The 26528-nt window shown below is 35.9% G+C and overlaps 1 protein-coding gene across 12 annotated transcripts in view; it reads left to right on the top strand.

The window, feature by feature from the left end:
• DENND4A (DENN domain containing 4A) overlaps positions 1-26528 on the top strand; it is a 132280-nt gene that overhangs the window by 65962 nt on the left and 39790 nt on the right. For 7 of the 12 annotated variants that reach the window (XM_073012251.1, XM_008016208.3, XM_073012245.1 and 4 more), the window contains 9 exons: positions 2042-2142; positions 6826-7044; positions 8436-8581; positions 18613-18746; positions 21833-21968; positions 22331-22537; positions 22947-23075; positions 23642-23783; positions 24162-24293. In XM_073012251.1, coding sequence (XP_072868352.1) covers positions 2042-2142; positions 6826-7044; positions 8436-8581; positions 18613-18746; positions 21833-21968; positions 22331-22537; positions 22947-23075; positions 23642-23783; positions 24162-24293 — 1346 coding nt within the window. The remainder of the gene's footprint in view (positions 1-2041; positions 2143-6825; positions 7045-8435; positions 8582-18612; positions 18747-21832; positions 21969-22330; positions 22538-22946; positions 23076-23641; positions 23784-24161; positions 24294-26528) is intronic. The other 5 variants (XM_073012254.1, XM_073012253.1, XM_073012252.1 and 2 more) reach the window with 2 other exon arrangements.

The raw sequence follows: 26528 nt of genomic DNA, 5'->3' as shown, positions 1-26528 counted from the left end.
ATCAGATGATACCAAGATGTTGTTCATTCATTTACGCCACAAACATATCCTGAGTGCCCTTTTTTGCTAGGCACTGGGAATAAAATGGCAAACCACGTATTCTCCTTTCTTTTAAGACACTCGTAATTAAGTCTAGCAAGACAGGCACTATGCAGTGAATGGTAAGACACAGTGGGAAAACTCTGTTACTGAGTTTCATCAAGAAAATAATTTGAGAAGTGTTTCTACGTTGCATTCTTACTATAACAGAGGATCCTGTTGTCACATTGTAAATGTAATCACACCTTCACAGCAGGACATCTGCAGTTTGACTCTGCCCTATGTTTATTTTTATTCTCATTTGTAGAAAGATAGAGGGGACAAATTCTAAGACAGTCATTTTTGTTTAGCTTAATCTTTCTTATCCTACTTTTTTTTTTTTGTTTACTTTTCAAAGTGATATTTGCCCTTTTTTGTTCTGTAGGAAGTTTAGGGAATATAAAAAGTTCAGCAAGTTCCACTACACACTTGTGTTATGTTGTTCTGTGGTAGTTAGAATATGAGTGTTTTACTTTTCTTTTCTTTTTCTGTACATTGTTCAAGTTTTCTAAAATGAATATTCATTGCTTTTGAAATAAAAAAACTGATTCAATAAAAAGTAGAGTCATCTGGGCACAGTGCCTCTTGCCTGTAATCCCAACACTTTGAGAGGCAGAGGCCAGGAGGATTTCTTAAGGTGTGGAGTTCAAGACCAGCCTGGGCAACAAAGCAAGACCTCATCTCTACAAAATAAAAATTAGCAGGCTGTAGGGGTGCGCACCTGTAGTCTCAGCTGCTTGGGAGGCTGAGGTGGGAGGACCACTTGAGCCTGGGACTGCAGTGAGCCGTGATCATGCCACTGCACTCCACCCTTGGTCACAGAGTGAGACATTGTCTTGTCTTTTTCTTTTTTTAAGTGGAGTCATTAAAGCTATCTTTAAGTCCAAATGCTTTGCAATGCTTTATCACCATGCTCTTTTCTACTCCTACCCCGTGTATGGTTTAGAGACCAACTGTGTTGTAATAGCTATAATAAAGGAGATTATGGGAGCCTGTCCCAGAAACAAAGATACAATAGTTTCTCCCTTACCCACAGTTTGGCTTTCCATGGTTTCAGTTATCTGTGGCCAACTGCAGTCTGAAAGTACATAAGTACAATACAATAAGTTATTTTGAGAGAGAGAGCCCACATTCACATAACGTTTATATAAAGTATATTGTTATAATTCTATTTTATTATAAATTATTGTTATTGATCCCTTACTATTCCTAATTTATAAATTGAACTTTATCATAGGTATATATGCTTGGGAAAAAACGTAGTAAAAATGGGGTTCAGAACTGTCTGTGATTTCAAGCATTCACTGGGGGTCTTGGAATGTATCCACTACAGATAAGGGGGAAACTGCTTTATCATTTTTTAACAGATATCCTCTTTTATAGTTATATAAGTATTTCACGATGTACTTTATTCAAGTAATTTAATATTATAGGTTATTTCTTTTTTGAAAGAAACAAAAATGATCCTTCCTTATGCTCTTAGGAAACTAAGAAACTAAGTATTTAAATATACCAAAGTATTTTGATAAGCTCTGTGGATCATCAGTTTACTGAAAGTTTTTGTAGTGCTTTTTCTTACAGTATATAAGAAAAAAACTTGTAGGATTTTTCTAATATTTAGGTGTCTAAGCACACTTAAGTGGAGATTAAGAGTAAAGATCACCACATTAAGCTTTATGGTGATTAGCAAGATTCCAAAGCAACTGGAATTTACTCAGTATAAATATAAATTTGTGAGCTATATTTAATACAAGGTTCTACTCTCATACAAATTAATTTTTAAATATTCAACATGCCAGTTTACCCTGTAGGATTTTTCTCTCGTTAATGCAAATATTTTGTATGTTTTTCATTTTTCAATCAATGTCTTTAATCTTTTCCTATTTTTATATATAACAGATATATACCTTCCCCCTCCCAAAGACCATGTAACAAATATATTCCTGTTGTTATTTAATCTTAGAATTGGTGACAAGAAAAATGTAGCCTGGAAGATACTTCCAAAGAAGCCATGTAAAAATCTGATGAACACGCTGAATAATTTGCATCAGCAATTGGCAAAATGTAAGTGGATAACTTAATTAAAGGAGGTAATTTAATCTGAAAAAGGGACTCCAGTTACTTTGCCTTACTTATAAAAGAATAATGTTTATTTTAACTAGCAGAAAGTGGTTTTACCATTTTAAAGGCAGATGATCATTAAAGCAAAATTTGTTAGAAGATGAATGAGAGATTTATAAAATATGTATTTTATAGCTTCCAAATTTTTATAGAACCATCTTAGAATAACAACATTCAAAAGGATGTTAAGGTGGTTAATTTTACCATTACTGAAATACCATGAAAAAAATGTGGGGTTCCACCTTTATATTGTTTTTTTTTTCTCTTTTGAGACAGAGTCTTGCTTTGTCATCCAAGTTGTAGTGCAGTGGCACAAACATGGCCCACTACAGCCTTGACCTCCTGGGCTCAAGTAGTATTCCCACTTCAGCCTCCTGAGTAGCTGGGACTGCAGACACAATGAGGCATTACGCCTGGTTAATTTTTTAATTTGTTATAGAGACAAATTATGTTGTCCTGGGCTCAAGCAGTTCTCCCTCTTCAACGTCTCGAAGTGCTGGGATTACAGGCATGAGCCACCGTGCCTGGCCTATTTTCTTCATACATAGAATAGAAAGTTAGTTTTGAAAATCTAAGACAAATGATGTAAACTACTTTAGAAAATACTGATGATTTCAGTGGAGTAAGAGCTTTTCACCTTCAGTGGATCTTAATGCTGTGCTTATCTTTTTAAACATTTTTTAATTTTTTTGTGTGCCTATCTTAAAGTTGGAAAATCGAAGTTTGCCAATAGCATTAAGAAATTAATAAAATGAAAATTGATTAGGATGTGGAATATTTCTATTATATATAATAATATTTCTATTATATATAAGGATATATATAAGGATATATCTTGACCTGTCCAGAATTGCTGATAAGGAAAATTAAACCTTCATTTCTTTATCTAATCTTCTTGGTAGTATAGCAGATGACCCATTCAGAATCCATAACTTAATACTTATTATATAAAGGATGGTCAATAGTGATATGCAGTATTTGAGGTTCACATTTATGTATTAGGTACAACATAAGCATAGGAGGTAGCCGACACCCTTGAGGATTCATCATAGTGTATAGTGTAGTTGGAAATAGACATGGATAAAAACAATATTTACAAAGTATACTTGATAACAAGTAGATAATTCCAAAGTAGCTCATAAGTATTGGGATATTAAACTAATGATATAAAACATAACAAAATTTTGCCTTATGGAACAAATAAATCTTGCATATATTATTTGTTACCTAGTTAATTGCTTTCTAAAAGTGTTTGCACTTCTTTTGAATAGCTGAAAAGCCCAACAGCTATTGAAGCAATATTTAAATATTATTAACATTGGCTGGGCAGGATGACTCAGGCCTATAATCCCAGCACTTTGGGAGGCTGAGGCAGGCAGATTGCTTGAGTCCAGCAGTTTGGGACCATCCTGGGCAACACGCTGAAACCTTGTCTCTACAAAAAGTACAAAAATTAGCTGGGCATGGTGGCAATGCACCTACTTGGGTAGCTGAAGTGGGAGGATCACTTGAGCTTGGGAGGTCAAAGCTGCAGTGAGCCACGATCGTGCTACTGCACTCCAGCCTGGGTGACAGAGCAAGACCTGACTCAAATTTTTTATATATATATATTTAGAGAGAGAGAGAGAGAGAAAGAGAGTATGTATGTATATATGTATATATGAAGTAAATGAAATAGCCCGTTCAACTTTTATGAAAGGCAGAATCTCAAGGGTTGAAACTACAAACATTTAAATAATACTGATAATTAAGAACTGTATAACACTTTATAGTTTCAGAGCACATTCACACACATTCTTTTATGTTACAACTATGAGAATGAGGTTGAAGGAGGCATATAGTAGCTTCTCACAGATCATACAGTTAACAAGGATGAAGCTGGGATTAAAACCTAGGCTTTCTTGACTGGGCGTAGTGGCTCACACCTGTAATCCCAGCACTTTGGGAGGCCGAGGCAGGTGGATCACCAGAGGTCAGGAGTTCAAGACCAGCCTGACCAACATAGTAAAACCTCATCTCTACTAAAATTACAAAAATTAGCCGGACGTGGTGATGCACTCTTGTTGTCCCAGCTACTTGGGAGGCTGAGGCTGGAGAATAGCTTGAACCTGGAAGGCAGAGATTGCAGTGAACCAAGATTGTGCCGCTGTACTCCAGCCTGGAAGACAGAGCGAGACTCCATCTCAAAACAAAAACAAAAACAAAAAAAAACGTAGGCTTTCTGGTTCCAATGCCTTACATTCTTCCAGTATTTTCACTTTTTTAGATAATAAGAACTCCTCCAAAAACTCTCGAAGATGATTAATTGTTCCTTATATTTTAAAATTTTGAAGTAATAACAAACTTTTTCCTGACCCTTTGACATTAGATGCTTCATGACATTTGAATAGAATGTATTTCCTATGAAGTACATTCTGTGACATCACTACAATGTAACCATGAAAATCAGGAAATTAACATCGAGCATTACTGTCATCCTAATCCTCAGACCACATTCAGGTTTTGCCAGTTATCATGATAATGTTCTTTTTATAACAAAAGGATCCAGTTCCAAATCAGGTTTTGTATGTAGTTTCAAGTCTCTTTATTTGCCTTTCCTCCTGAACAGTTCCTCAGATTCTCTGCCACATTTGAAGATTATATTTACCATTGTAGAATTGTCCATGGTGTGGGTTTATCTGAGCATTCTCATAATAAATACAGGCCACCATCTTTTTTTCTTTTTTTTGAGATAGGATGTCTCACTGTGTCACCCAGGCTGGAGTGCAGTGGTGCGATCACAGTTTATGGCAGCCACGAGCTCCCAGGCTCAAGTGATCCTCCCACCTCAGCCTCCTGAGAAGCTGGGATTACAGACACACGCCACCATACCCAGTTAATTTAAAAAAATTTTTTTTTTTTTTAGTAGAGATGGGATCTCACTGTATTGCCAGGCTGGTCTTGAACTTCTGGGCTCAAGTGATCCTCCCACTTCAGCCTCCATGCTAGTATTACAGATGTGAGCCACTGCACCTGGCCCAGGTCACACATCTTTGACAGGAATATCACAGAAGTGATGCTGTGCCTCTCTCATTGCATCCTTAGGTCATATCGCACACTATTTTGCTTTGTCACATTATTGATGAAGATATTCACTTTGATCACTTAAGGTGGTGTCTACTAGACTTCTCTACTATAAAACTACATGTTTACTATGTAATGACTTTAGCATTGAAGTGTCCAGGAAAAAGAATTGTTTTTTATATTTTAATCCTTGTGTGTTCTTCCAGTAGGTACTTGTATTAAAAAAAAAAAAAAAAAAAAGGAAAGAGGAACTGTTGCATTTGCCCTGTGCCCAATTTGCACAGGGTAAATGCAATAGTTCATCTTTCCCTTTTTTTAAAGTCTGTTTTCAATAAGAAAGACACAAACATGAATGAATACAAGAGGGAATGTCACTGCTGCTTTGAAAAAGACATATCTGTAATATATAAAATATGTATGTTTTATATATATTCATATGGAAAGAGTGTGAGAACAAGTATGTGCACGTAACATGAAAAGTGGCTGGGCATGGTGCCTCATGCCTATAATCCCAGTACTTTGGAAGGCCGAGGCGGGTGGATCACCTGACGTCAGGAGTTCAAGACTAGCCTCGCCAGCATGGTGAAACCCTGTCTCTACTAAAAATACAAAAATTAGCCGGGCATGGTAATGGGCACCTGTAATCCCAGCTACCCGGGAGACTGAGGCAGGAGAATCTCTGGAACCCCGGAGGTGGGGACTACAGTGAGCCAAGATCGTGCCACTGTACTCCAGCCTGGATGACAGACCGAGACTCTGTCTCAAAAAACAAACAAACCAGAACAAACAAACAAAACGTGCCAAGCTTTTGAGGGAAAGGGGAGCAATTTTTGAAATATTTTCATGTTTTCAAATGTACTAGTTTATGTATAATCTTCAATGGTGAGAGAACAATGGAGACATTTCTATATGAAGATTTGAGAGATCTGGGTTTATGTTCCTTTCTTATTATTCTCTTTATTTCTATGTCAGGTCATTTCCATTCTCAGGGCATGTGCAAAATGGTAGTGGTGTGGTAGGTATAGAAGACATGGTTGTTCAGATTCTTTCTGAACAATGCCAATACTCGGTGAGCCTATGAATGATATGTATTCTGACATATATTTATAGTTGAGCAGCTTTCTGATATTCTGTTGCTTTCTGGGCTATAATCATTATTAACTTATATGTAGTTATTTTAGAACATGAACTTTAAAAAAATTTTTTGTAGAGACAGAATCTCTCTATGTTGCCCAGGCTAGTGTTGAACTTCTATCCTCAAGTGATCCTCGTGCCTTGGTCTAGGATTACAGGCTTGAGCTGCCATGGCTGGCCTGAACGTTTTTTTTTCCTGATAGTAGTGAGATAAACAGGGGTAACTTTGTGTTTAATTTGGATAAAATTTACTCAACGGAGCCTACAAAATGCTATGGCAGGCTTTGCTAAGGTTTACATGTGATTAAGTTATGTAAACAAAGAGTTGAGGTAGCTTGGGTCCTTTTGAAAACACAACAAAATTATACTGGTACCATCGTGAGTGTTTTGTGAGTTCGGAGAAAACACTAACACTCTGTGTCTTCACAGTGCAGCAGAGACCGAGAGATGATGGACTAATGGATTTAGCAATGAATGACTATGATTTTAATTCTGGAAAGAGGTTGCACATGATAGATTTGGAAATCCAAGAGGCATTTTTGTTTTTCATGGCCTCTATTTTAAAAGGTTACAGATCATACTTAAGGCCAATAACACAAGCCCCATCTGAGACAGCCACAGATGCAGCCTCTCTCTTTGCCCTACAAGGTGAGTGATTGCATAGTTTTAAAACTTTCATGTCATTGAGCTTAACTTTGTGATGACTCATTTGCTGTCTGTGTTAATAGCTCATATTTATGAGAATACATACCTGTTTTGAGGAGAACGTGAATACCAGCTTTGTTGGTTACCCATTTCCATAGGACTAGTTATTTTTCAGGCATATTAGATATAATTCCATTAGCAGATATGCAGAAGAAAAGTATAGAGCCTCCCAACCATATACCGACTGCATTTGTGTGTCACATATGTGTTGAGATACTGATACTTTCAGCTTTCAGAGCAGCAGGCAGTGTTGGGGATACAGAGGAACCCCTGAAATGGTCACCTCCAGGCTTGAATAACCTCATTTGTTTTATTTCAGTATACTTTACGAATATTTTCAAATATTGGGTACTTTACAAATATTTACAAATATTTCCTATCTGTGCCATGAAGTAAAAAAAGTTGGGAAGTTCTGGAGTGCAACCAGTTTTATAATACATATTTACTTTCTTTTGTAGTATTTAACATTTGAAAGATAAATTCATTTAATAAGTATATATTGAGTACCTCTGAATGCTAGGTACTGAATAGTGGTATGCAAAAGAGACATGGCCAAAAAAAAAAAGTAAAAGATGAGAGTCATGGTTATTTCTCTCAGAGAGCTTATAGTCAAGAGGATAGGCGATTGGAAATAATGAGTGAACAACTTCAGTTCACAACCTCATATCACAGAAGGCTATTCTGAAGAAGTAACATCTGATCCATGATCTGAAAGATTAGTAGAAATTAGCCAGACAAAGGTAAAGTAGGAGAGTGTTTTAGGCAGAGAGAACAGTTTACACAGTCCCTGAGACTGGAAAGAGCTTGAATTCCTGGGCCTGAAAGAAGGCCCAAGTGCAGTGTAACTGAGCATAGTTAGTAAGGTGAAATCAGGAAATAAACCTTTTCTCTGTTTTCAATAAGAAAGACACAAACATGAATGAATACGAGGGAATGTTACTGCTGCTTTGAAAAAGCCATATATATATGTATTTTATATATATATATAATGTGTATATTCATATGGAATGTGAGAGCAAGTATGTGCATATAATATGCAAAGCTTTTGGGGGAAAAGAGAGCAATTTTCAAATGTACTAGTTTATAATATTCAAGATGGTGAGAGAACAATGGAGACAGTTCTAGATGAAGATTTGAGAGATCTGGGTTTATGTTCCTTTATTACTGTTCTCCTATTTCTTTGTCAGGTCATTTCCCCTCTCAGGGCACATGCGAAATGGTAGTGGTGTGGGAGGTATAGATGACATGGTTGTTCAGATTCTTTCTAGTGCAAATATTCTGTGAATCTATGAATGATATTATATATTCTGACATTATATATTTATGTTGAACAGCTTTCTTAAGAAGCCGGGACCGGTCACATCAAAAATTCTATAACATGATGACCAAAACACAGATGTTTATTCGCTTCATTGAAGAATGTTCTTTTGTTAGTGACAAAGATGCAAGCCTGGCATTTTTTGATGATTGTGTAGATAAAGTAAGTAACGGTACATCTACAGTGCCCTAACTTATTTTGTGTTACTGTTATAAATGTTATGAGTTATAGTTTCTATTTATAGCTTTTAATGAAATCGAAATTAATTTCATTTTAAACATTGACTGCTTATAATGCAAGTTTTGGTAGCCTGCTAGAAATTATAGAATGCACCTCTTACAATTACCTTGTAGAATTTTACTAAATCATACGTTTTGTTTTAGCAATCAGGTCCCTAACCCTCCCTGCCCACTTATAAAACCAGGAATTTTTTGCCAGCCTGTGCACCTCCAACTTAAACATCTGTAATTTTCACCTCTCCTTTTTGTCAGAGATGGGTTATCACATGCTGAAAGTAGGTGTAAAAGTATCATAAATGTTTTACCTGAATATTTCTACAATTGAGAATGAGTTTGTAGCTTAAATTCGTTAGTTCTATAATTTTAAATTTATATATGAAACCTTTCTGTTCAGTCCTAATATCATTAGATGGGACAGAGCAAGACAGGTATTCATGCTGGAGAGAGAGGAAGTAGGGTAGTCCACAGAGGGGTTTCAAAACCTGAATAGGGTGGAGAGAGAGGAACAGCCTAGCTGGAATGTCGGAGCCCAAGCCAGGTAAGGAGAGTATTCCTGGAGAGGCATGTTCTAACATGTAGAATCAGAAGACAGGCAGTTTAAAGAGGGTGTCCATGTTCAGGGGCAGACTGCTGCAGGGTGTCAGAACCTAAACAGGATGAGAAGAGCACTCATACAGAGGTGACCACACATGGAGTGTCAGAGTCTGAGCAGGGTGGGGAGAGTATCCTCACGGGGATAGCAAGGGAAGCAAATGAGGTGTCAGAGTTTCATCTAGATGAGAGAGGTGTCAGCATGGTGGCGCAGGATTTGGTCTGGAGGGGGTTGTCAAAACCACATTAAGGTGAAGAAGTCATCTGCATGGGAGAGGGGTGGTGGTAAAGATGGGAGAATGTTATATATTGGGGAGATTGATCAAATAAGTGTATTAAAGATAATAAAGTTTCTTATTGAGAGGAAAGATTTACAAATACAGAAGTGAAGAAAACTAAATTGAACCCTGTAGTGTTGGTGTAGAGTTGGAGATTTGGTGTAGTATCATTGGTTTTCAATGATAGATACAGAAATAAATGTAGATGTAAGTATATGTGTCTGGGTGTGTACACACATATATTCCCTACCTCTGTACATTGGGTGGACCTGGAAGCAGCCACACCCCAACAGCAATGAGCACACCTAATGTATAGATTTTGGCTTCTAAATACCTGATAAGCCCTAAAGTATCTTGTGCTAGAAAACCAAGAATTGCTCCAAGAATGATGGAGACATGTTAAAACAAAATACATATACAGAAGTCAATTTGAAGGGATTTCCACAGGCAAATCTAGGACAATTTGAGCATCAAATGTTAGTAACAGATTAGCCCATTGAGTAAAATAAGAAACCATGAGTCTACACAGATATCAATCAATTGAAAGTCATCTGATGAGAAGCAGGATCTTACATAGTTATTAATGACCTCCCCACAAAATGCATATTAATGACAAAAGGGAAAAGAGTAACTTTATAGTGGAAAAGCCTGGCAAATACCATTTTAATCAAGTTATCAAAATGAACATCATCTACAACGGGACAAGTCAACATTGTGTTCCCCTAATAGGTTACAATGAGAATGCAACCTCAATTCTGTAATATTGCTGCAAAAATGTATGACCTATATAATCTCAAGGAAATACCAAACACATATTAAATGATATTCTACAAAATACCTATTCTGTAATCTACAAAGTATTAAGGTTAAGAAAATAAAGTAAAAATGGAGAAGCTTGTCTAAAGTGAAGTAAGAAGACTTGACAACCAAATGCAGTGCTTAGTTAAGAACTAGATCCTTGCGGGGCGCGGTGGCTCACACCTGTAATCCCAGCACTTTGGGAGGCTGAGGTGGGCGGATCACAAGGTCAGGAGATCAAGACCATGGTGAAACCCCATCTCTACTAAAAATACAAAAAAATAGCCGGGTGTGGTGGTGGGCGCCTGTAGTCCCAGCTACTCGGGAGGCTGAGGCAGGAGAATGGCATGAACCCGGGAGGCGGAGATTGCAGTGAGCCGAGATCACACCACTGCACTCCAGCCTGGGCGACACAGCGAGACTCCGTATCAAAAAAAAAAACAAAAAAAACAAAAACAAAAACACAAAGAACTAGATCCTTTAGGCATAACATTATTAGGTTAATCGACAAAACTTGAATGTAGTTTGAGGATTACATAGTAGTAATGTATTAGTGTGTTGATTTCCAGTAATAATATATCAATGTTAATTCCCAGTTGATTGTATTTCTGTAGGAGAATGTCTTTGTAGGAAGTATAAAAGTATACAGGAGTGATGATAGGTCATCAGCTGAGCAGCTTACTCTCAAAGATTAAGGGAAGAAGTTACTTATACTAAAACTTTCCTGTAAATTTGTATTTAAATAGGTATATCGTATCCATGATCTTATGGCCATGATAATAGAAAAAAGGAATAAATGAAAGCTTTATTGTATATGATCACAACAATTTGTAATGTTAAGATTATTTAAAGAAGTTCATCACTTTCAAATTTATGTGATTGTGAAAGAAAATCAGTGAGTTTTTTTTTTTAACGCAACAGCCAAAATACAACTTATCCCTTGATATTCAGAAATTGGTTCAATTCTTAGTTTAACATGAAATTGGCCTTACTGATTGTTAAATAAGTACCAAATGTGTCTTATAAAAATGAGAAGTGATTCTCACTATGAATAGGAAAATAGTATGGTAGGAACAACACACTACATTGGGAATCAGAAGTACTTTAATCTTGACTATTATACTTGTGACTTTAGTCATTTAGTCTTTATATGTTGTTTTTTTATGTATGTTTTTAAAATGTTTTGAGGATAAATAATTATAGCTGCCTATCTCATAGTGTTCAGAGTAGTGTTGTATAAACTAAAAAGTAGAAAATATTATGACTATTTTTGCCCGTAAGTGGATTTTATTCATGTTTATAGATTAATGGTTCATTTGGTTTCTCATTTCATAACAGAAATATTCAATTTTTGAATGATTTGTACATATGAACGGCAGGAACACATTCAGAGCCTTGTAGACATCTACCTTTTCCTTCAATTTAGAACACTTGAGGGATGATTGATACAGAGAAATACTATTTCTGGTGCTGTTAGGGAATTAACAAATGAAAGTATCCAGAAATATCATCCCTAGTTCTTTCTTGAAAATGCTTTGGAATAGGGAAAAGATGGATACATGCCATTACCTGCTTAAAATTCTCAATTCATTTTCCTGTAGAAACACTGTTATAAATGGTGATTAGCTATACTTCAAATGGTGGTAGTGTTTTGCTATGAATACGTGTTAAATTTTTATAAGTGGGGGACATGGTGATATGCACCTTTAATCCCAAGAGCAATTACTACCAGCTACTCAAGAGTCTGAGTGGGGAGCCCAGGAGCTGGAGTCCAGCCTGGGCAACATAGTGAGACCCTGTCTCTAAACAAAAACCAACAACAACAAAGTATTAATTTTGTATGTGTGGAATGATATGCTAACCACTTTTTAAGACATTTTTAAAAATCAGATTTATTGAGATATACAAACAGTAAATACACCATTAATGTACAAAGTTTAATGAGTTTTGGCAAATATATATTTCCATGTAACCCATGACTTCAAAGTGTTTTCATCACCCCAGAAAGGACATTGTTTTGGGGGAAGATTTATTTTCTACATTTTGAATAACCTACTTACAAACAGACTTGTGGAACCCTGCATTTTGTATGTTGAGCTCTGGTCTATAAAGCTTTGAAAACCTGGGTTGTTTTCTTTATTATTTTTTATTTTTGAGACAGGGCCTCCCTTTGTCACCCAGGCTGGAGTGCTGTGGCACGATCTCAGCTTACTGTAGACTGGACCTCTGGGACCCAAGTGATTTCCCACCTCAGTCTCTTGAGTAGCTGGGACCACAGGTGTACGCCATCATGCCTGGCTAATTTTTTGTAGAGACAGGGTTTCCCCGTGTTGCCCAGGTTGGTCTTGAACTCCTGGACTTAAGTGATCCTCTTGTAGTAGCCTCCCGAAGTGCTGGGTTTATAGGAGTGGCCACTGCTCATGGTGAAAACCTGTTTATTTTGAAGAGATACTGTAATAGCTCCTTGACAGTTTTGTCTTCATTTGAGTATTGTACCAAGAACTTGTTTTTCAATATTTTAATCAAAGTTTTGTGTTTGCCTTATTTGGCACTTCTGTGAGGCCATTCTAGTGTTGCCATAAGGAAATACCTGCATCTGGGGAATTTATATGAAAAAAAAAAAAGGTTTAATTTGCCCCTAGTTCTACTGGCTTTATAGAAAGCAAGGTGCTGGCATCTGCTTCTGGTGAAGCCTCAAGAAACCTACTGTTATGGCAGAAAACCATGGGGAGACAATGGGGAGCCAACATGTCACATGGCTAGAGGTGGAATGAGAGAGTGGTAGAAAGTGCCGTATGCTTAAATAAAACAGATATTGAGATAACTCACTCACTACCACAGAGACAGAACCAAGTTATGAGGGATTTGTCCCATGATCAAAACACCTCCCACCAGGCCCCACCTCCAACATTGGGGATTACATTTCAACATAAGATTTGGAGTAGACAAATATCCAAACCATATCAGTGCTTACAAAATTAAATATTGGCAACAAATAGAAAGGTGTGTTTTAAAAAAGAATTCCTCTACATTTTTTATAGGAACAATTTTTTTGTGTGTGTAAAGATGATTTACAAGAAAAAAAACCCCATCAAAAAGTGGGCAAAGGATATGAACAGACATTTCTCAAAAGAAGACATTCATACAGCCAACAGACACATGAAAAAATGCTCATCATCACTGGCCATCAGAGAAATGCAAATCAAAACCACAATGAGATACCATCTCACACCAGTTAGAATGGCGATCATTAAAAAGTCAGGAAACAACAGGTGCTGGAGAGGATGTGGAGAAATAGGAACACTTTTACACTGTTGGTGGGATTGTAAACTGGTTCAACCATTATGGAAAACAGTATGGCGATTCATCAAGGATCTAGAACTAGATGTACCATATGACCCAGCCATCCCATTACTGGGTATATACCCAAAGGATTATAAATCATGCTGCTATAAAGACACATGCACACGTATGTTTATTGCAGCACTATTCACAATAGCAAAGACTTGGAATCAACCCAAATGTCCATCAGTGACAGACTGGATTAAGAAAATGTGGCACATATACACCATGGAATACTATGCAGCCATAAAAAAGGATGAGTTTGTGTCCTTTGTAGGGACATGGATGCAGCTGGAAACCATCATTCTTTGCAAACTATCACAAGAACAGAAAACCAAACACCGCATGTTCTCACTCATAGGTGGGAACTGAACAATGAGATCACTTGGACTCGGGAAGGGGAACATCACACACCGGGGCCTATCATGGGGAGGGGGGAGGGGGGAGGGATTGCATTGGGAGTTATACCTGATGTAAATGACGAGTTGATGGGTGCTGACGAGTTGATGGGTGCAGCACACCAACATGGCACAAGTATACATAACAAACCTGCACGTTATGCACATGTACCCTAGAACTCAAAGTATAATAATAAAATAAAATAAAATAAAATAAAATAAAATAAAATCATTTAAGGGCAAAAAAAAAAAAGATGATGTTTCTGTCTGGCATTATGAACTTTGAATGATTTTCTCACAGGTGTTGGGCTTCCATTGGTTGTATATATGTTCTCACTGAGCTTCCCTTAAGAACAGCGGCATACATTTGTGTAATTGTTGTTCCTTGTGCGAACCTTAGTGAATCATAAGGGACCAAATTGGTAACCAAGGTTTTGCCAACAGCACGCTTTAGCCAGTAAATTTATTAATCCACGTGAGAACACTGAATTAGTTGTCAGAATCCAAGTAACAGTGAGAAGAGAGAAGTCTTATATTGTTCCCTTTTATTTTTGGCCTATTTTATATATCCTATTCACAAGTTTCTGTTTTAGCTAAGAACTCAGGATTCCTAGCTAAGTCACATGATTTAAATAAATATTGATATCTAAGATATACAAGATTTGTAATTTTGCTGACTAGGTATTACGTCCTAAGGAGCATATCTTAGTACTCATAATTAATACATTATGTTGTCTAGGATTTTCTGTAGGCCACCTGTTGTTTATGTGATGATAGTCTGTGCAGAAGATGACTGGAATCGTTGCTTAAAGATTATGAATTCTGAGAAGTCTCAAAAAAGAAAATTCTATTAAATGTGTAATCATTGTTTCTAGGTAGACTATTTTCCTAAAATGTTATTTATCTATTCGAAGTCTAGATCTAACAAAAGATCACTTATATATATGAATTAACATTATACTTAAAGATTTTAATGACTACTCAGAAAATCAAAACTGAAAATTAATGCATTAAAACATAGTTACTTGTATTTGCTTTATTATAATTCAAGAGACTCTTATTAGAGAAAAAATAAATTGTCACAAGATTAAAAATATATCTTGGTTTTTTTTTTTTCTTTTTTTTTTTTGAGATGGAGTTTTTGCTTTTGTTGCCCAGGCTGGAGTGCAGTGGCATGATCTCGGCTCACCACAACCTCCGCCTCTTGGGTTCAAGCAATTCTCCTGCCTTAGCCTCCCAAGTAGCTGGGATTACAGGCATGTGCCATCACACCTAGCTAATTTTGTATTTTTAGTTTCTCCATGTTGGTCAGGTTGGTCTCGAACTCCCGACCTCAGGTGATCCGCCCATCTTGGCCTCCCGAAATGCTAGGATTACACGCATGAGCCACCGCGCCTGACTCAAAATATATCTTAATAAAGTTCATATGTAGTTAGAGCAGAGGTTAATTGTATCCCTGGTGGTGTTATTAACCAGAACTCTCTGAAATGTAAATAATTATACAATGCTGTTACTGCCTTTCATGTTTTGATACCACAGTAAGTGACTCACAAAAAATCAGTGCTTACTATTCGTCTGCATATGTTTTCTAGATATCAGTAACACTTTAAAAAGAATAATTTTTGTGAGGGTTATTCCTTAGTTGAGTAACTTTGAGCTTAAGTTTTTAAGTGAACAAAACTCTTACTTCTGGCAGTTTAACTATAGAAAATAAATAACTAAGTATACATTAACTGTCTCATATGGTTCATAACTACTATTGAACAAAAATTAGACGTGTGGTACTATTATTCACTTATTCTCACATGGTATATTAACTCTTTTGATCTTAGTATATCCAAACAAAACACTTGACTGACTTTAAAAAGCTGGAGTGGGTAATACTGAATAGAAATAAGAAAAACAATATATGAGAATTATGTGTTTCATTTATGACTAATTTAAGAACCATGTGTTCTTATTCTTCATATGATTATATTTTAAATCATTACAATCTGTTCCTGTGGGATGGTGCTTAACTAAAGGCAGTTTTGTGTAACAAATAGTCTGGTGAGATTTTTTCTTGGTTTCCCAAGAATCCATTTCCAGTGTTTTCTGAGCATATTAGTGTCTTGTGGGAAAATATGAAAATTATTTTAATTTTATCCTGCAGTGGGTGTTGGATTTCTTTTTCTCTCAATAGAGACAGATGTCACCATGCTTTCCAAAAGACAGAGATGTCCAACCGATAAATGTAGGATTTATTGCATGGCTATTTTTATAATGTTAAAATGAGATTTTATTGGTATATAAGTAAAAGGAAGTACTTTTACCAAGCTATTGAGTCTACAGTGCAAAATTTTAATATTTATATAGACTTCACCGAAAACTAGAGCAGTTGTCCTGGACCCCACACTTTTTTATGAGAACAATATGGCTGGAGAATGGAAAGTAGGCGCAAATATGGAGAGGGAGAAGCTGCTAAAAAAAAAGAGTGAGAACTATTAAATAAATAAACATTTGCTGAGCATGGTGGCTCATTCCTGTAATCTCAACATTTTTGGGAGGCTGAGGCAGACGGATTGCTTTGAGACCAGGAGTTCCAGACCAGTCTGGGCAACATAGCAAGGCCCCATCCCTACCAAAAAAAAAAGAAAGAAAAATTAGCTGGGTGTGGTGGCACGCGCCTGTAGTTGTAGCTACTTGAGAGACTAAGGCAGGAGGATCACTTGAGCCTAGGAGTTTGAGGTTGCAGCGAGCTGTGATTGCACCATGGCATTTTAGCCTGGGCAACAGAGCAAGACCCTGTCTCAAAAGAACCATTAAGAATCATAATATATAGGCTGGGTGCAGTGGCTCGTGCCTGTGATCCCAGCATTTTGGGAGGCCAAGGCAGGCGGATCACCTACGGTCAGGATTCCTGACCAGCCTAGCCAACATGGTAAAACCCCATCACTACTAAAAATATAAAAATTAGCTGGGTGTGGTGGTGCGTACCTGTAGTCCCAGCTACTTGGGAGGCTTAGGCATGAGAATCACTTGAACCTGGGAGGCGGTGGTTCTGGTGAGCCAAAATTGCATGACAGCACTCCAACCTAGGTGACAGCAAGACACTGTCTCAAAAAAAAAAAAAATCATAATATTTATACGATTTAGTAGCCTGATTCTTTTCTCATTTATTGTTATTTTGTGAATGTTTTTCTCATTATTACAATTCTGAATCATGTCCTAATTTTTATCTAGTTCACTGTATGGATATACTATTAAAAACATTATTTAATCCAAGAGAGTATAGCATATAATGCTGTGAAATTATCAATAATTTATATAAGAAGATTTTGAATGCATTGTTTCCTTTAAGTGTTAGAAAATTTTTAAAACTCATCTGTGTTCTTTTTTGGTATACTCTGCCCTAAGTCCTTATCTTAAAGGTTTAACTTGTTAGTAATTCCTACTCTTCCACTTAATCCACATGGTATATGATATTTCTAACCTAATAAAGTTCTGTGAAATGTATTTTGTCATATGTATGACATCCTTTTTTATTAATATCAATATTATGCCCTTTAGTTTATGAGCTCTTGTGGGGCAGTTTAGGTTCTACGAAGTTTTCATTTTTTCTGGATATTACCTTGCCATCGAGTACCTAGTAGAAATAGTACTACTAAAGTGCTTTCAATATTGATGTGACTAGAGTTTAAGTCACATGTACTTCTACATATGCTGAAAGAGTTTAGGGAAAGTTGTTATATTTAGTATAAATTTTTAAAATATATAGAATTCACTGTTCTTATCACACAGACACACATGTACGTGGATTTTAAAAATATTATTTCTTCATTACAGTCTCATGATTCAAATGCAAAACATTTGCATATAAAAAGGTATATTCAAATATAAAAAGGTATATATTCATCTGGGTCCTATTCCATCCTTGTCTACCCTATTCTTTTCCTCTTCCTCATATAGGTACTTTTCTTAGTATCTTTCTAGTATTTCTTTATGTAAATATAAGCAAAAATGAAAGGCCGGGCACTGTGGCTCACGCCTGTAATCTCAGCACTTTGGGAGGCCGAGGCGGGCAGATCACAAGGTCAAGAGATCGAGACCATCCTGGCCAACATGGTGAAACCCCGCCTTTACTAAAAATACAAAAATTAGCTGGGCGTGGTGGCACACACCTCTAGTCCCAGCTCCTCGGGAGTCTGAGGCAGGAGAATCGCTTGAACCGGAAGGCGGAGGTTTCAGTGAGCTGAGATCACACCACTGCATTCCAACCTGGTGATAGAGCAAAACTGTCTCAAAAAATATATGTGTGTGTGTGTGTGTGTGTGTGTGTGTGTGTGTATTTTCCTCGTTTCTTATTCAGAAAGTAATATACTATTTACAGTTTGCACTTTGCTATTTTCACTTAATTATTTTGGCGCTCATAGAGAACTTGCTCACTCTTCTTTTTTAGTGGCTGTTTAGTATCCATTGTGCAGATGGTTTATTTAACCACTTCCCTTTATGTGAACACTTGGCTAACCAATGTGGCTTTTTAATATATGTTTTTAAAACTCCTTTAGGTGGATATGGACAAGAGCGGTGAAGTGCGACTTATAGAACTGGATGAATCTTTCAAAAGTGAACATACTGTTTTTGTAACACCACCTGAGATCCCCCACCTACCCAATGGTGAAGAACCCCCTTTACAGTACAGGTATTCAAGAGGCAGAATGTTTGAGATTGAAAGAGAGAAGCAATCCACCATCTGTGACGTAGCTTTCTAAGGACTGTGGTATTTTCAAAAATCCAAACTTTACAGATCCCTAATTTTTAGGTGGTAAGCAAGCTTATCCCACATCCATTATTAAGCTTTGAGGTATAAAAAGAAAACATATATAATTTTGCATAATATAGACTTGGGAAGCTCTCTAATGATGTCTGCATAAGTATCTGTCCTTGTAAATGTTGATTACATTCAGTTAGACTCCCCACCTCAAATGCAGCACTTTTATTATAGAATTTTGATTTTTTTTTTCATTAAAACTGGTTTCCTCACTTTCAATCCTTTTTCATCTCATACATACACTGATTAATATAACCTTGGTTTACAAAAAGATTAAATCTAATTTAGAGTCAATCTTTGTGGCCTTGATTTGTACAATATAATTTTTTAAGTTACTAATTTTTGTCATGAGTTTTAAGTCATGGGAATTCAGAATTATTGGAATTGATCATTGTTAATTTAGGAAATGTGGTTAGACACTGTGCTAAGTATATAGACTTGAATAATACATTGTCTGTGCCTTCAAGTCTAGTGAAGAAGAGAGAAAAGTCCTAAGCACAGTAAAATAAGGGCTATGATAGAGGTGAATGCATTATTTAGTTTCTAATATACATTTATTTTTACTTAAAATTGTAATTTCTTTTAGAGTTTAAAAGATTTCTTAATTCTCCAATAATACTTTCTTACTTTGTTTAAATGTTCTAAAACCATTTCACATCTATCACCCTTTAAATCATAGTTTGTTATTTTCATTGAAAAAGGATTTTTCAAGACATCTTTGTTTATGACTTGGATTAAATTCTTCTTTTTACAGATGAAAAAGTGATGTGATAGATGTTTATGAATGTTGATTAATAAGAGGCCACTTGATTTCTACTCTTTTCATCCATTGATGATATTGTTCATATCACTTTTTAAATGTCTTCTGTCGAAGATATTTAAAATATTTCTCTTAATTTCTCTCTTCCTCTCTTTTTCTTTCTAAACAAGTTCTCATTTTTTAATCTCTTTTGTACTTTATGCTTATTTGTTTTTTCGTATGTGTCACTCATAGAGTTTTGTGTTTCTGTGGTTTGGTTTTAACTTTTTTAATTTAAATTTTACTTTTAGATTTAGTCCTTTAACGCTAAGAAAATTTGGCCAGGCACAGTGGCTCATGCCTGTAATCCCAGCACTTTGGGAGGCTGAGGTAGGCGGATCACTTGAGGTCAGGAGTTCAAGACCATCCTGGCCAACATGGTGAAAACCCTGTCTCTGCTAAAAATACAAAAATTAGCTAGGCGTGGTTGTAGGTGCCTGTAATCCAAGCTACTTGGGAGGCTGAGGCAGGAGAATTCCTTGAACCTGGGAGGTGGAGGTTGCAGTGAGCCAAGATCGTGCCACTGCACTCCAACCTAGGTGACAGAACGAGACTTTGTCTCCAAAAAAACCGCATTATTTCAGCCTGTGCCACATAGCAATACCTTATCTCTACAAATGATTTTTAAAAAATAGCTGGGCATGGTGGCGCACACCTGTGGTCCCAGCTACTCAGGAGGCTGAGGTGGGAGGATCACATGAGCCTGGGAGGTTGAGACTGCAGTGAGCCATGATTGAGCTACTGCACTCCAGCCTGGGCGATGGAACAGACAAATCAAAAAATAAAATAAAAAGAAAATTACTTATCTGAAAACATTTCTGTTTTTTTAGAATCTGTCATTTTTTTTCTTCAGACTACTCATATAATTTTGGTGTAATCATAACCATAATTGGGAGAACACTGTAAATGTCCTTAATCACAAAGTCTGCCTCATAAGAGATTACTCGTAAACTTACATTGTCTATGTAAAATAATGAGGCATTTGAAATAAGACACACAAAATGGTCTTATTATCTTATCATATACAATGAATTTTTTAAGGGACATGGTTTTCCTGGATTTCTTTGCTGTTTCCTACTCAACATTGAATCATTGCTAGTATTTTCTTATTCTATGGAATTCGACTGTAGTAATGTATAAAAAATACTGTCTACCCTCATTTATTATAGTTAGATTTCTTCCTAATGGAAACTATTTATATGCCTTTAAGAAAATATTATATAGTATTCTTAAACAGGTTAAGTGTATTGCTCAGGAGGCAATTTTGGTTTCTTTCAGCATATTTTTTTCCTAACTGCTGCCTTTCACTTATTTACTTATTTATTAATGAAGTGTCACTGTGTTGTTCAGGCTAGAGAGCAGTGGCTATCCACTGGCAGAACCATAGTACACTACAGCCTTGAATTCCTAGGCTCAGGCGTTCCTCCTGCCTTAGTTTCCTGAGTAACTGGGATTATAGGCACTCACTAACTGCACCCAGCCTAGCTGCTAGCTTTTAAATGTCCAGAGCATCTTGATCTAGCACCCTTATTAGGTTTACCTCCTAATAGAGCACGTATTCTAACCTTTTCTTCCTCTTATTTAACCTTCTCAGTTTTCTTTCTCATAAATGATACCTTGAACCTACTAGCTAACCTGACAAACCAATTCATGAGAATGTGAGAGCAAGGTCTGGTGTGCTAATGTGCTAAACCTAAGGTTGTTATTTGCATCTTTCTAAGAAGGGAAGTTCAACAGTAAATATGTTAATCCAAAGCAATGACATTAATGATTGCCCTTTTTGAAAGAGTCCTAGTTTGGTGGACCTTTTACCAGCTGTCATATTATCTAATATGTTTGCTATGTATTAACAGGAGTACTAACTTTTAAAAGTTTGCTTAAGTTACCTTGGAGTTGGATGTCATGTTCATTTATGTTTTTCCCTTTTCCTCAAAAAATAACTTGAGTCTGGATTTGGCTATTACATTTCTAGTTATTATAGTAAGAAGAGCAACATTAGCATGAATATTTATTGAGTACATATCATAGCCTGATGAAGAAAGATAGTTAAATTCTAAGTGAAGAAATTATTGGTCATAATTATATTAACCTGTAACCACTGTGATCATCTGTGTGTGCTTGAGAACTGTTTTTCCTTTTTTTGTCTTTTCTAAAACAGCTATAATGGATTTCCAGTTCTTAGGAACAATTTATTTGAAAGACCTGAAGGATTTCTACAAGCAAAGAAGAACAAACTGCCTTCAAAATCAAGTAGTCCTAATAGCCCTTCGCCCGTGTTCAGAAGAACAAAACAGGTACTTTATCGCATTCTTCATGTAATCAAATTTTAGAACAAGAAATAAATTGAATATTTATCCTCCTATAATATGCTTTATCACTTCTTATATAACTATTACTAGATTATTTTGTTCCCCAAAGCACTCTGAAGATACAGTAATCTGACTTCAAGAAATTAACTAGTTCTCTTGTCCTAGAAATTTATTTTATATGCTGTTTAATACAGGTGCAAACAGAAACTTGAAAACACTTTAATTACAGACATATTTTGTTATGGAAACATTATAAAAGCTTGTGACTTGTACTTGTTTAACATTCAGTTAAATAAAGATGCCTAAGTGCATAAATTTATTAGTTAGATCTTTATATTTTTTTCCAGGAAATTAAATCAGCACATAAAATTGCAAAGAGGTACTCTTCCATCCCTCAGATGTGGTCTAGGTGTCTACTGCGCCACTGTTATGGACTGTGGTTTATTTGTCTCCCAGCTTATGTGAAAGTCTGTCATTCAAAAGTCAGGGCTCTGAAAACAGCATATGATGTGCTTAAAAAAATGCAGTCAAAGAAGATGGATCCACCTGATGAGGTAACAATTATTTTATTGTTATATATATTTTTTGAGACAGGGTCTCACTCTGTCACCCATGCTGGAGTGCAGTGATAGAGTCACAGCTCACTGCAGTCTTAACCTCTTGGGCTTAAGATGCAATCCTCCCTTTTTAACCTCCCAGATAGCTGTGACTACAGTCATGTGCCACCACGCCTGGCTAATTTTTAAATTTTTTTGTAGAGACAGAGTCTCACTATGTGGTCTAGGTTGGTCAGAAACTCCTGGGCTCAAGAGATTCACCTGCCTTGCCCTCCCAAAATGTTGGGATTACAGGCATGAGCCTCTGTGCCCTGCCACAATTATTGTTTAAAATGCATTATTTTGTTCTAGATTTGTGTACATGGTGACATCTGTGTTTCTGTACAATTGTGAACTTGTATTTCAGGTATGCTACCGCATTCTTATGCAACTCTGTGGACAATATGATCAGCCGGTGCTTGCAGTTCGAGTGCTTTTTGAAATGCGGAAAGCTGGTATTGACCCCAATGCCATTACTTATGGTTATTATAATAAGGTAAATACCTTGGTTTAACAGATAAAGAGTATTACTTTTGTCATTATGCAGTGTTAAATTTAATGGCAGAAATAATTTATGCAGGAGGTTATTTGGCATTTATTTTCGAGTATATAAAATACATTTTGTCAGTCAAGGAAGACTTTAGTTCTCTTTTATGTTATACAATCTACTTTGATTTTTTCTTTCTTTGAAACAAGGTCTCACTCTGTCACCCAGGCTAGAGTGCAGTGGTGCAATCATGGTTCACTGTAGCCTTGACTTCCCATGCTCAATTGATCTTCCCACCTGAGCCTCCTGAGTAGCTGGGAGTATAGGCATGTGCCACCATGCCTGGCTAATTTTCATATTTTTTGTAGAGGCGGGGTTTCACCTTGTTGCCCAGGCTGGTCTCGAATTCCTGGGCTCAAGTGATCCACCTGCCTCAGCCTCCCAAAGTGATGGGATTACAGGCATGAGCTACCACGCCTGGCCTGCTTTGATATTCTTTAGCTTTATTCTGAAACCAATATATATTCACTTATAAAAATTATTTTACTAATTATTTTATTTTGTTGAATGAATAGGCTGTTTTGGAAAGTACCTGGCCTTCAAGAAGTCGTAGTGGCTATTTTCTCTGGACAAAAGTAAGAAATGTTATTTTAGGAGTAACACAGTTCAAAAGAGCTTTAAAGAAACATGCACACTTATCACAAACAACTCTCTCAGGTAAGGGATGTGTGTTTTACTTGTTCTTCAAAATTAATTGACTAGCTACAGTTTACATTTTTAGAAATTTTAAACAGTTTTACAATATTGAATGTTTTAGTTTTTAGTTATTAAGCAAATTATATCACTCTTCCCATTTAGAAACCACCGGATTTCACTTCTGTTTAAATGTTTCAACTTCTGACCACCTTCGTGTGTGGTGGTTTCGTGTTCATTAATAACTCTCAATAGGTTTCTTTGTTATAGTTGTATTTTGCTAAGTATGTGGCCCTTTTCATGTTCAGTATTACATTGGTGGATTATTAGCTTGAGCAACAAATTAATGTGTATATTGGTACCTCTCTGAGTAGTAAAATGCTGTCAAATTGTGTTCTTAAGCAGATGGCAGTGACCTGGATGCTGTTAGTCATGGCAGCATGGATAGTGGTCATGGGACACACACTGTGGAGCAGGCACCTTTTAATACGGGTTTAATCAAAGTGTATGCTACTGATGATAGATCTAGTACAGGTTTGTGTATGCTTATGTATACATTTATTATAGTACATTTTTAAAACTAGATTTGGTAGCCTATTTTTTTTACATTTTCATTTTCAGTGATATGTTTAACTGTCACTTTTTAATTTTATGTATTATTTGATTTGATATTAGATTTAATAACTATATGGAATTTTATTATTTGAATAGAAATAAAAGTTTTAAGAGAGGTTATAAATCACTTTATTCTACTATTTAATACATGATAATCCAGTTAACTCTGCGTAGACATAGATCTCTTTACCCTATCATTTTCTTATAATAAATTCTTTGAAATTATGAAAATGATATTAGAATTTTTTTAAAAAGAAGCATAGCTCTGTATCTAAGTTAATAGTATTATACCAACATCAGTTTCCTGGTTTTGACAATGTACTATGATTATGTAAAGTATTATCACTGGGGGAAGCTAGGTGAATAGTACCAAGGAACTCTCTGTACTGTAATTTTTTTTTAACTTCTGAATCTTAAGTGATTTTAAAAGTTGTAATAAAAAATTTTAAATATAGAAAAATATAGCATTCTAAGGCTGGGTGTGGTAGCTCACGCCTGTAATCCCAGCACCTTGGGAAGCCAAGGTGGGTGGTTCACTTGAGCCCAGGAGTTTGAGACTGTCTGGGCAACATAGCGAAACCCTGTCTCTACAAAAATACAAAAATTAGCTGGGCATGGTGTCCCGTGCCTGTGGTCCCAGCTACTAGGGAGACTGAGATAGGAGAATTGCTTGAACCCAGGAGGTTGAGGCTGCAGCAAGCCATGATCAAGCCACTGCACTCTAGCTTGGGTGACAGAGCAAGACCTTGTCTCAAAAAAAAAATTTTTTTTATATATATATAAAATAATATATGTATAATACTATATATGTATGTGTAATAGTATATGTATAATGTGTGTATAGTACATATACACATAATATATGTATATGATATGTATTTATGTGTATATAGAATTGTATATTTTATGTATATATTTATATGTGTGTATATAGAATTGTATACTTCAGTGCTAGAATTATAGCACCAAAGATGGCATTAATTTCAGAGAAGTATAAGATTTGTATATCAGCTCTTCTTAATTATTATTACAATTGACATGCAAAAATAAATTATTTACATAATTCTGTTCTTTTTATTACATTTCAAAAATTACACATGACTTTTGACTACAGATAAGAGCAAGCTCTTAAAGGACAGAAACTTTAAAAATTGAAGCATTACTAATAAAATATGAAGGCCCATATCTCTGCAAATGTCAATATTATTTTGGTCTGTCTTGCTTTATACCTACTTTTAAGTTTAATAAATGTAAGCTAATTTTGTTGAAATGTAATATTCCTAGTTATTCTTCCTTGATTGGTTTTATTCCTTGACTATGCAGTGTGATTTTAATCAGTTATAATAGTTATCCTTTGGCATTATCTCTTACAAACGAAGAAATCTTTTAACTGTGGCTTTTAAAAAGGCTATCTTAAAATAGTGCAAAACCTAATAAAAGCATGAATTTTATCGAGATAATTCTCAGATTTTTCTATTTATAGTTTCTTTAGAAATAGACCTGAAGTTTGATTAGAAAAAATAAAAACTCAAAATTATAACAAAAATATTAAACTAAATACCTAGTGATATATAATATAATTTCTTTAGAGAATGCTTTACAAGCTTGTAAACACTTTTCATATATAGTCTCATATAATAACAACAACCTTATGTTTTACAAATTTGGGAACTTCAAATCCAAACAAAAAGGTTACATTGTTACTTAAAATCACATGTCTCCTGAGATAAAGAACTAGGATTCAAAACCTTATCTTTTGAGACTAATCTGGTAAAAACAATTTTCTAAAAATGATGCATGTCTCTTTAGCAAAACAGTGTATTAGAAGTTTTTTGATATTGATAGACCTTTTTCCTTTCTTTGAGACAGCATCTCTGTTGCCCAGACTGGAGTGCAGGGGTGCAATCATAGTTTACTGCAGCCTTGAACTCCTGAGCTCAAGTGATCTTCCCACCTCAGCCTCCCAAGGAGCTGGGGTCTATAGGTGCATGCCACCATGCCTGGCTAAATTTTTTTTTTTTTTTTTTTTTTTAGTAGAGATGAGGTCCCACTGTGTTGCCCGGGCTGGTTTCAAACTCCTGGGCTCAAGTGATCTGCCTGCTTCAGCCTTCCAAAGTGCTGGGATTATAGGCATGAATCACTGCATCCAGCTCC

Source organism: Chlorocebus sabaeus, chromosome 26 (assembly GCF_047675955.1).
Source record: "Chlorocebus sabaeus isolate Y175 chromosome 26, mChlSab1.0.hap1, whole genome shotgun sequence".
In the NCBI taxonomy this organism is placed as follows: Eukaryota; Metazoa; Chordata; class Mammalia; order Primates; family Cercopithecidae; genus Chlorocebus; species Chlorocebus sabaeus.
This window is presented reverse-complemented; position numbering and strand designations above follow the sequence as displayed.